The 11381-nt window shown below is 42.8% G+C and overlaps 1 protein-coding gene across 3 annotated transcripts in view; it reads right to left on the reverse strand.

Annotated features, from left to right (window-relative positions):
- CSMD3 (CUB and Sushi multiple domains 3) overlaps nt 1-11381 on the reverse strand; it is a 1313655-nt gene that overhangs the window by 292844 nt on the left and 1009430 nt on the right. For all 3 annotated transcript variants that reach the window (XM_025197227.1, XM_006018073.3, XM_006018072.3), the window contains one exon: nt 7837-8031. In XM_025197227.1, coding sequence (XP_025053012.1) covers nt 7837-8031 — 195 coding nt within the window. The remainder of the gene's footprint in view (nt 1-7836; nt 8032-11381) is intronic.

Consider the following 11381-nt stretch of genomic DNA (forward strand, 5'->3'; position numbering starts at 1 on the left):
GGGCAGAAAGGAGTGCTGGGGTCAAGTGACCCCAGCCAGGTGCTTGTCTAACCTTCCCTTGAACACCTCCAAGGTAGGGGAAATCATCAACTCCCTTGGAAGTCTATTCCATATTTTGGCAACCCTCACCATAAAGAATTTATTTCTGATGTCCAATCTAAATCTACTCTCCTTCAGTTTATGGCCGGTGTTTCTAGTAATCCTGAGGGGCGTCCTGGTAAACAGAGTATCCCCTATTCCATGCTGACCCTACAGCCCCCATAAGTTTGTAGACAGCCACAAAATCACCTCTGAGCCTTCTCTTGCAGAGGCTGAAGAGATTCAGGTCCCTCAGCCTGTCTTCATAGGATCTTACCTGCAGGCCCTCAACCATATGAGTAGCCCTCCTCTGAACCCTCTCCAGGTTATCCACATCCCTCTTGAAGTGCTGCGCCCAAAACTGGATGCAGTACTCTAGTTGCGGCCTCACCAATGCTACATAGAGGGGAAGAATCACCTCCCTAGACCTGCCCGTGATGCACCTGCTAATGCAAGACAGAGTCCAGTTAGCCTTACTTATTACCTCATCACATTGGCAACTCCTGTTCATTTTTGTGTTGACTATGACTCTGAGATCCCGTTCCACTGCTGTCCTACATAGAATGGTACTTTCTAGTCTACAGGTGTATTGGTGATTTTTTCTCCCCAGCTGCATCACCTTGCACTTATCTTTGTTAAATTACAACATTTAGGTATGTCATTCCTTTATTGGTTCTACCCATGGAGCACTAAGGCAAAAGGCATAGCTTTTCCTTCAGTTATAAACACCTAAAAGAGGTTTTAAATGAAAAAAAAAAGAATATTTTAGGAACTTATAACTGTGAGCAGATATATTGCACATTTATTTACATTGACATTTACATTTACAAATAACGGCAGCTTTACATTAGTTAATTCAAGCATAAAGCTGGCACGACCCAGGTGGCTCTTTTGCCACTGCATCCACGCTTCCTTAAGCCAGAGTGAAGAATTGAATCAGAGGGGGACCCAAGCAACTGAAACTCTTCTGCCTGCTACTGGCCTACATTCAAGCTGCGCCTCCCACCGTCTTCCTCATCTCTCCTTCACACCAGACAGATGAACAGGCAGACAAACAGACAATGTATTTCTTCTTTAGTATAACCAAAATGTGAAAACATGGGTTATCTATTGCTAAAATGCTCCATACTGCACTGCAGGTAGAGGGATAGATGTAGGATAAGGCTTTTTTCAACCTTCAGCTGAGAGAAAAATCAGTATGCTAGCCAAATTTGGAATAGCCACTTTGGGCCCAACTGACAAGAACAACCATCTTTATGAGGCTTATCAGAGATCACACAGCAAATGGAATCTATGAATGGCAGTCAAAGTAACATGGTTTTACCCCCAAATTCCACTGGAAATACGACTTTGAGGGCTCCATAATATCAAGAAAACTGGGTTCAGTGAGAATAAATGAGGTCTATCTACCACCATTTTTAAGATGAGAGTGTTCTTAATAAAATTGCTTTTTTTTTTCCCTAGGCAAAAATTTCTCTTTTCATTAGAGGCCTGCCTACTGAGTTAAAAAAAACCCCACAAAAAAAACCTTCTAGAAATGTGGAAGCTCTTACAGACCATTAAATGTAGAATAAAAGCTCTAATGGTCACAACTATTATTCATTCTTCCCAGCTTCCTAGGAGAAAGTCACCTTTTCTTTCTTTAAAGTAAGAAAAAGAATCTCATTTTAAAATGAAGAAAGCTTATTTGGAAGAGGCTTCTGGGTATTTTACACAGTTCTGTGTTTTGCAAGCTAGAAAGATGTATACATTCCAATAGAGCATACTAAGGCCAGTATTCCATGTCATTCGCATCTCAATACTACAAAACTTAACAGCAAGTGAGGGAGGGAGGGAGTGAGAGAGTGACTGTGTGTAGAAATAAGACTAAGGAACTCCACCAACAAGTTCCTAATGAACAGTCCCCAGTTCCGGTAGCCCAAATCCACAGTGAAACTGCATAATGTTGAGTATTTCCCGTACCTCACAAGTCACCACTCACAGAAGGCTAACATCAACAAAAAAATTCAACATCACCTCAAATGTGCAAGGGCAGCCTTTGGACACCTGAAGAAACAGGTGTTCAAAGATTGCAACATCAGATCCAAAACCAAGTTCATGGTTTATCAAGCAGTTATGATCCCCACCTTGTTGAACAAGAGCTGAGACATGGACAACATACAGGATACATCTGTAGCAGATTTCCCTTTTTGGAGCTTGGGTTGAGTCCCAGGATTGAGGATCTGCTGTTTGATTGGTGGAGCCTACCCACCAATCTGAAGGCAGTACAAGGGAAATAATGCCCTGCCCTTTTCTGAAGAGAGGAGGCAAGGAGCAGCTGGACCTGAATCGGAACTGTGCCAGCCAGGTCTAGAGAACTTCAGGGGTGGAGCCCCTGAAGAGTATAAAGGAAGCGTGCTCAGCAGGCTAGGGAGAGACAATGAGGGATGCCAAGGAGAGAGGAGCACCAGAGATGGCTGTCCTCAGGATCCTGCTTGAGCTTCAGCGGTGCATGAATCAATGCACAGGGACCAGGCTCTAGGAGCTGCTCAAGGCGGCTTGAGCCTGAGAACCCGGCAAGTGGCTGGACAGTCGGTGTGGAGATCGGCACACAGAGAGCTGGCCCTAGGAGCAACTTGAGGCTGCTCGGGCCCCACATGGTGTGCAGATTGGCACATAGAGAGCTGGCCCTGGGAGCAGCTCATGGCTTCTCAGGCCTCACCCGGTGCATGGGTAGGTGCATGGAGGACCCACCTGGGAGCAGCTCATGGCTGCTCAAGTTAGCCCCAGCCCTAGGCTGAGTGACCAGAGCCCCACAGTGCAGCTCCACTTTTAACTAAAAGAGCCTCCGTGCCCATAGCAGGGTCTGGGAAAGGGAGGACCCCCGGTGTGAGACCGGGGAGCCAGAACCTGTAAGGGTTCAGCTCCCGCGAGAGAGAGAGAGCCCTGGGCTGCCCAGTGTGGGTGCCAGGCCATTGAGGAGAGCTGAAGGCGCCATTGGAGAGAGGCTCTTTCTTGGGATTGGCCTCCAGGAGATGAGCCTTGGCTGCTTCAGGGGGGAAGCGTGAGTTTCTGGGGAAGTGGGCCCCATGGGGAGGTGGGTGTCATATTGAATGTAATAGTCTGAATACTTGTAATAGTTGCCCATTAGTCAGTTTAGAAAAAGACAAGATTCATCTTCTTATCTAGGTCATTGTTTTGGCCTACGTGCGGAAGATCCTGGCCTTGCTCAAAGTCTTAACTCTTGAATTTTATCTCTAGAGGCCTTTAACAAGGTTAACCTAAAAATGACCCTTAAGCAAACATCCAGAGAGATCAAACCCTAGGGGCTTTTGAATGGGTTGGAAAGAGAGGTCACTGCAGTGGTGTGAAAATTCCCCAAAGTAACTAAACGGTCAACAAAAGAAACTGAACCCAGCAGAAATCTGTTAAGAAAGATCCGAGCCCAAATTTGGGAGTAGTGACAGGTTTGGGTAGGAGGGGCCCAAGATGGCAACTCACTCAATAAAAACTGTAATCTACTGTCCCAATTTGGAGGTAACCTCACTTGCAGAATAACGAAGGAAGAATCGCAAGTGTAGGCCAGATCAGACTGATCACCTGAACCACTCTCTCCGTGAACACGAATCTCTTAGTTCATGCTGAAGCCGCGGAGCATCCAAGAGGGACTGAAGGAAGGGGACTTGTTCCTATCACTGCTGAGGCCAACCCATTGAACCGTACTGCTGAGGCCAGCCCATTGAACCATACTACTGAGGCCAACCCATTAAATTGTACGACTGAGGAATGAAAGCATATCTAGGTGTTTGGCTTTTCGGAATTCTAGGATTGTAAGTATAATATAGTAATAACTTTTCTGGTTCAAATTATATAGTTAGTTGTTAATGTAATTGTTTTAAAGAAGTGCATTTGGAGCATTGTTTCTGATATATGTAGTTATTGTGTTCTTAATGTGTGGTATTTCTTAAAGCTAAGCAGTGTTATATGCATAGCAAAGAAATTTAAAATAAAATTGTGTTGTATGAATTAAGTGTGCAATCATTGTGAAATTGTGCAATCAACTAAATATTCCCCCATCCAAGTGCATCAAACGGATCAGTAAGTTGTGTGGGATCTTCTCTATTCCATAACCCACTAGAGACAGTGGGCACAGGACAGGAGGGTCTGCCAATTCTACCCTCCATTGCGGGAGGGGTGTGTCCACATCCCAGGACCCTAAAGGGGAGGGGCTCCAAGGAAACCCCTTGGGGAGGTACTAAGTGCACTCCCTATTTTGGGTTATTGTTGTTGTATCAAGGTCTATGTAGCTATGGGTATTTTTTAAGGAAGTGTATATGGTTTATATAGTCTCAATGTGTTAATATGTAGGTCTAGGAAATATTATTAACTTATTTGGGTTATATAATTTGAGTCCCCATATGTGTTTATCGTGTTGTAACTTTAACTATCTTGTTCAATGTATTATTATATATGTTGTAAGTTATATGGTTTATGTTAATTGTGGGATATTATATGTAGTGACATATGCTAAGGTTTATTATAAATATTTCATGTTGTATCTTAAGTATTTATTATAGTAATAAATTGTATATAGTTAAGCACTCAGTCTCGGCCTGGCTCTGTAGAGAGGCCAGGGAACTGCTCTAGTAGCCAGCCCCTCCATCAGCACCCTGCCTAACCCCCACCACTGTCACTGGAGAACAGGGTACCCCCCCCACCCCGGGTGTAGTTATGTTTTGTTAGTTATGTTTATGTTAATAACTACCCAGGCTACACATCTAAAATTGTTGGATGTGCTGCCTACAGAAGATACTTTGAATCCAGTGAGAAGACAGACATACTAACATTAGTGTCCTCCTGCAAGCAAACATCATGAGTACTGAGGCAATGATCATCTGACATCAACTTTGTTGGGCCAGCCATGTCATCTGCTGACTCTGGATTCTCAAAGCAAGTTTTATTCTCCCAGCTCAGCCAAGGCATACACTCAAAAGGAGGGCAGAGAAACTGCTTCAGGGATGCCCTCAAGGGCAAGTTAAAAAATGTAACATCAATGTCAACTCATGGGAAACCATTTCCCAGGACTGCCCCAAATGGGGGAAGAGTCTGCTGCAGGGATCTCAGTACTTTGAAACCTGCAACAGGAGATCGAAAAGCAGGAGTGACAGAAACAGCATGTCACAGACCAAATCAAGAGTCCAGCATTACCCACCCCAGACAGAAATATATGAGCTGCAGTTGAGTCTGTTGATCCCAGATAGGCCTTATCAGCTATCTTTGGACACACAGATAAGACAGCCATAGAAGACAATCATCCTTGACTGTAAGGGATTGCCAAAGAAGAAATATTTCCATAGATAGATTTTCATAATTTAATATTTGTATTTAAATATTTTTTAATATCAAAACATAACTAAATAACAGGAAGAAGAGAAGGATTAGTTCTAACAGAGAAGCACAGGCATGAGTAATGCAGACTTTCTTTGAAATGCCTGTCAGGATACTTTTCAAAATGCAACCTGAACATAACCAGTAGCATGATGAGCAGATACTGTATCCATTTTAAGAAGGTCAATGAGACCCTCTTGAACATATTCAATTGAGAAATGGTGATATCCAGCAGTCATGTTATGTGTACCACACTCACTCTGTGGAGGAACTATAATCCTAGAAACCAGTTTCTATGAATACAGGGGAGTCCATGATACATGCTCAGTAGAACTGTGCAAAATGGCTGTGTTTTGATTTGGTTTTAGATTCGGCCATTTCAGAGGACAGCGATTTGTTTTGGTGTTTCAGATCACTGTCCTGTTTTGGTTCGGTGAAATCTGTTTCACCAATTTGGCTCCATCGAATCTCCCCAGAATCTGTTTCAAAGCCAAGCTGGGTGGGGCTTGGGGCCCCAGCAGGGAGCAGGATGGGGATGTGGGTGGCTTATCTAGGGGAGGGGGCAGGCCACTGCCCTCCATGCAGGCAAGGAGATCCCCACACAGATCTCTGATCCCTGCAGAGCTGGGTCACATGGCAGGGACCTGCACTGCCCTAGCATGAGACCTGGCTCCTCAGGGAGCAGAGATCTATGTCAAGACTCTCCTTGCCACCCCTGCCCACCCCATGTAGCCCCGAGTGGCCAGGACAGCGGGGGGCAAACAGCAGCAGCAAGGAGACCCCTGGCACAGATCTCTGCTCTCTGCGGAGACGCATCGAGTGGCAGGGCAGCAGCATACAGCTGTTTCCCTGCAACCCCGGCTCTGAAACTCCAAAATTTTCTGTAACATCTTCAAAATGTTTCAGATTCCTCATTTCATTTTGGAAATATTTCTGAGTCTTGCATTTTGATTCAGATTCGGTGTTTCAGGCACCAAAACAGCCCAAAACATCTCCAAAATGAAACAGCTGCTGAAATTTCGCACAGCCCTAATGCTCAGTTCTACCAGGAACCACTGTTGAAAAAGGGAGGAGGTTTCTACCAGGGAGTGAACACAGTAGCAAGCTTATATGTTCACCCTTTGTTCCTTATACATTAGTGACAGAAGTTATTATAAAACTGAGTATTATATCTGGGTAATTTATATGTTGATATCATAGTTACTATTGCATATAAGAAAGTTTATAGAGTGCTATAGGTAGGTTTCCTGAAATCCACCCTTAAGAGAATAAGAAGCTGTAACTGCTGGTTTAATTATCCAAGTTGTGGATAAGCACTGTGGCAACTGGAGGACATGAAACTGAGTTAATCTAGAAGCCCCTGTGAAGAGGGATACAGGTTTCTGCTAGGGACTGACCACAGCTAGAAGCTTATAATTTTAGTCTTTGTTCTTTATAAAGCAATAAGACCTGAAACAGGAGTGCAGATGTCCAGGAAGATAGATAGATAGATAGATAGATAGATAGATAGATATAGCAATTCTAAATATTTTCATTGTACAATTTCCATGTATTACCTATTATCCAGTTGTTGTTATAGTAAAAGGAGTTGATATTTTTAGACCCTTTCTTGTTTCATTATTAATCACTGAGGCAATTTTAATGACAAGTGCCCCACAGTAGGTGCTGCTGGTCCGAACTATGAACCCAGAGGAGTGTTTATTCTATTCAGCAAAATCCTTATATTAGACTACCTGGATAAAAATGGAACTTAAATTTAGACTTTAACCATACAATTATGCACAGCATAATTTCAGTGTCATTAAAGTCACTAGACTACTGAAGTGAGTAGGTTTTTTTTTAGATGAAAATTTCCTAGAACTTCACATAAAATGGTTAAATAAAAATGCAAAGTAATGTCTGAACCATAAATAAAATTTTTGGTGAGGCACTACTCCATTGTGTGTCCTAAGAGCCATTAGCATTTAAAAAAAACAGACCAAAACTTCAACCACACAGTGACATTAACAGTGTATTTCGATGCTCTGCTTAAGCAAATAAATGATATTGTGTGTATCATATGTTATAGAATGAAAAATCTTCACAATGCAAACACTTTCTACCAGGGATAGTGCTTCCTCCCAGAGTGAGTACCACTGCTTATCCTCAACAGCAATTATTTTCTACTATATTTCTTCCTGATAACCCCTCTGACTTCTTATCAATGGATGTTCAATCTGTCATTTCATGCAATGTCCTAAGGACGTATTTTATATATACCCATGTGGGGGTGGAGGGAGGGTTGAAAGGAAGAGAAAAATGTATTAAAATTTCTACAACATAAATGTATTTCTGAAATTTACTTTAGTGTCCTTTTGAAGCCACAGAATGATCACAAAAACCAGCTCTTACCATGGCAACTGGGTAGTGCTCTATTCCATCCAGGCCTTCCATCATCTCCCATAATGCAGGTCAGTGTAGAATATCCTTGAAGAACATAACCTGCATCACAGTAATAAGTAACTGTCGACCCCAATTTATAATCCATTCCAAGTCTCGTGCCATTCATTATATTCCCAGGATCAAAGCAGGACTCACGTAGCTTTGCTGTGAAGGAAAGAGAACGCAAAAGCAATGTTGAAGATACCCTGAAGTATTAAAATAGTTCCCCCCCTTCCCCAAGTGGTTCTCCAAATTTGTAGACACCTATCATTTCTTCCTTTTATACTTCAGATGTTTTGCTTCTCTGATCTTTTCTACAGTTTAGGAGGATTGGACACAGTCCTCTATAACATTCAACAGGTTACTTTTTCTAATGTTTTCTCGACAGGCAAAATTGGGTCCACCTCCAGAAAAGAATTCACAAATTAAGACCTGAATAAGAATCTAATGTATAGCTTTCCAAGGACAATTAAAAATGAAATATCATTGTTGATTGATTGAAAACTCAAAAAATAGTTTATAATCAAATAAGACATGCACATAATCAGCATTTCAGGACTTGTTCAAAATAAATGAATGGTTAACTGGTGTCTACAAGTGCCATTTTTAATGCAGTATATTTTCCTTGTATAAACCTATTTTGCTCATTATGTTACTTGATATGAAAATATCCTATTATCTATTATTTATTTCATTTTAATAACATTCAAAGCCATCTTCACAGATGTGTGTCATGCTTCTCTTTTACTTGCATAGTATGTATAATAAAATGTTTTATTCCATCGATATTGCAGGAAGGAATCATACTCCATGTAAATACCAGCTCAGTAATTTTAAAAAACAACAATTAGATTCAACAGGAAGAAAGTGCATTCACAATATCCATTGTAATTCCATTTTTTAAAAAGTACATGATATTAAACAGTAGCACAATGAAGAAACAAACAGATGCATGTTGTGGCTTAGGGGTGTGGAGGAACTAAGAACATTACTCAGGTCAGTAAAACAGAAGAAACCTCACTCAATTATAATAATTAAGCATTTCCTCCCTCCTTCCCTCCCGTTACAAGAATTACAAAGAGATAAACATTGTGAATACAAGCTTGTTATATCTGCATGAAAACACACAAACCTGAACTATATCATTTACCCTATTAAATTTCATCTGACAAATATTAGCAGAATCACACAAATGATCTGAATAGATCTTCACAAGTGAAAAACACCAAGACAACAAATAACAATAGTGTAGCTATCCGTAGGCAGTATGCATTCAAAATACTCATTCAAAGATGCTGTATTGCAATGCTTATACCATCATAATGTCTCCACAGAGATGAGGTGGGATGTCTCAGGCAGTACAATATATTATCAGCAAATGAGAAGAGAATGCCACAAGCACACTGAAATTGTTCTAATGAGAATTCAATAGTCTGAAGATACAATTTATGGTATGTCAGTAAAACACCATATCAAACTTGAAAAGCCTAAGGGACCCCCTCAGGACAAACTGTAATATTTTGCAGTTGTTTAAGACTGTTGTTAGTTTACAATTCCACACTCAAAGGGATGGTCTGAAAGCCCATAAAAAATGGAAACAGTTCAATGGACTTCTACAATCTCTGGATGGGGCCCTGGAACAGAGCACTCTGTCCCTTTAAGAGGACACATTCTGCCCTGTTGAGAGACACAACAGCTTGCTCCCCATACCTATAGGCTGGGGAAATCCCCTCTTGTCAGCACGGAGGTGGAAAAGGATCTTGGAGTCATTATTGACTCCAAGATGAACATGGCTTGGCAGTGTGGGGAGGCGGCTAGGAAGGCCAACTGTACCTTGTCGTGCATCCACAGATGCATTTCAAGCAGGACCAAGGAGGTGATCCTCCCCCTCTATGCGGCACTGGTCAGGCCGCAGCTGGAGTACTGCGTCCAGTTCTGGGAGCCGCACTTTAAGAGGGACGTGGACAGCATCAAGAGGGTCCAGAGGAGGGCCACTCGCATGATCAAGGGACAGCAGGGAACGTCCTATGAGGAAAGGTTATGGGACCTGAACCTGTTCAGCCTCCAGAAGAGAAGGCTGAGGGGGGATCTTGTGGCCTGCTATAAACTAGTCAGGGGGGATCAACAGGCACTGGGGGAGTCCCTGTTCCCCCGGGCGCCGCCAGGAGTGACCAGGAATAATGGTCACAAGCTGGCGGAGGGAAGGTTTAAGTTGGACATCAGGAGGCTCTACTTCACGGTCAGGGCAGCTAGGGTCTGGAACCAGCTTCCAAGTGAGGTGGTGCAGGCTCCCACCCTGGGGGTTTTTAAGAGGAGGTTAGATGACCATCTTGCTGGGGTCGTTTGACCCCCAGTACTCTTTCCTGCCATGGCAGGGGGTCGGATTAGATGATCTGCCCAGGTCCCTTCCGACCCTAGAAACTATGAAACTATGAAACAACAGCTTGCTGTGAGGTGGGGACAGACTGCTGTTCTGGGACCAGAGCCAAAAGACTCTCCCCCTAGTCCCTAGGATAGGACAGAAGGGTTTGGTTTGTTTACTTGTTTGTTGCTTAAAGACTGTGGTTGAGATTACATGTTATAATTAGATCATGTTAAAAACACTTAAAACTTGAATGATCACACATTAAGGCTCATTAGCAAATGCTAAGTGCCCTTGACAAGAATACCCTTTACCTGTGTCTTACATATCTCACAAGAAAACCAGTCTCTCTCCAATCTTTCATTTTTAATCCTCAAAGGGAATTTTCAAAAGACCTCTCATAGATGAGCCTACAAACTTCACTTCATCAACCTCCTGGATACAAAAAATCATGGACTAAATATAGACATTGGATTTATGACACATTATAACCTGCCTGACATCTGACTCCGCAGGTACCTCTCCACTGTTTACCAGCTACATTCTTCCCCTTTGTCCACCCCCCCCTCAGTCTTTTTCTCACCCACTGAATCCTCAATTTATATCTTCACTGGCTGGCTGTCTTTCATGCAGACCAGCCTCTGGCTTCTTTACTATTTATTTCATCCAGGAAGAGCACACACCAACTGCACATGCTTCCTCAACCTGACCAAGCATATTTATACCTGAAAGCTTACAAAGAAGATTTTTCCCAGCTATTTGGGTTGGTCTAATAAAAGACATCAGATTTACCCAAAGAATCTTGTCTGCCAAGTGCCCTTGAGGCATTTTAGTTACACCACCTTGGGCAAGAATCATCTTTGAGCTGCACTAGCTAGCTTGAATTAACTTCTGAGTGTCTACCTGAGATAAAACCACTAATATGCAGTCCTCCAGTACCGGAGGAGGTGCCAGTCCCAGGTGAATTAGCTATCATCCAGAAGTCTATGGCCATGGACTAACAGCTGGGAACAGCAAGACAACAGGTGGGTGGGAATGGGGTAAGTCAGAACGGAAGAAAAAAGGATTAAGGGGGAGTAAGGGAACCAGGGGGAGGGCGTCATAAGGAAAGACACTAGGAGGCTGGGGAAGTGGGAGCAGGATTAGAGAGGGA

The sequence above is a fragment of the Alligator sinensis genome, unplaced genomic scaffold (genome assembly GCF_000455745.1).
Source record: "Alligator sinensis unplaced genomic scaffold, ASM45574v1 scaffold112_1, whole genome shotgun sequence".
Classification (NCBI taxonomy): domain Eukaryota; kingdom Metazoa; phylum Chordata; order Crocodylia; family Alligatoridae; genus Alligator; species Alligator sinensis.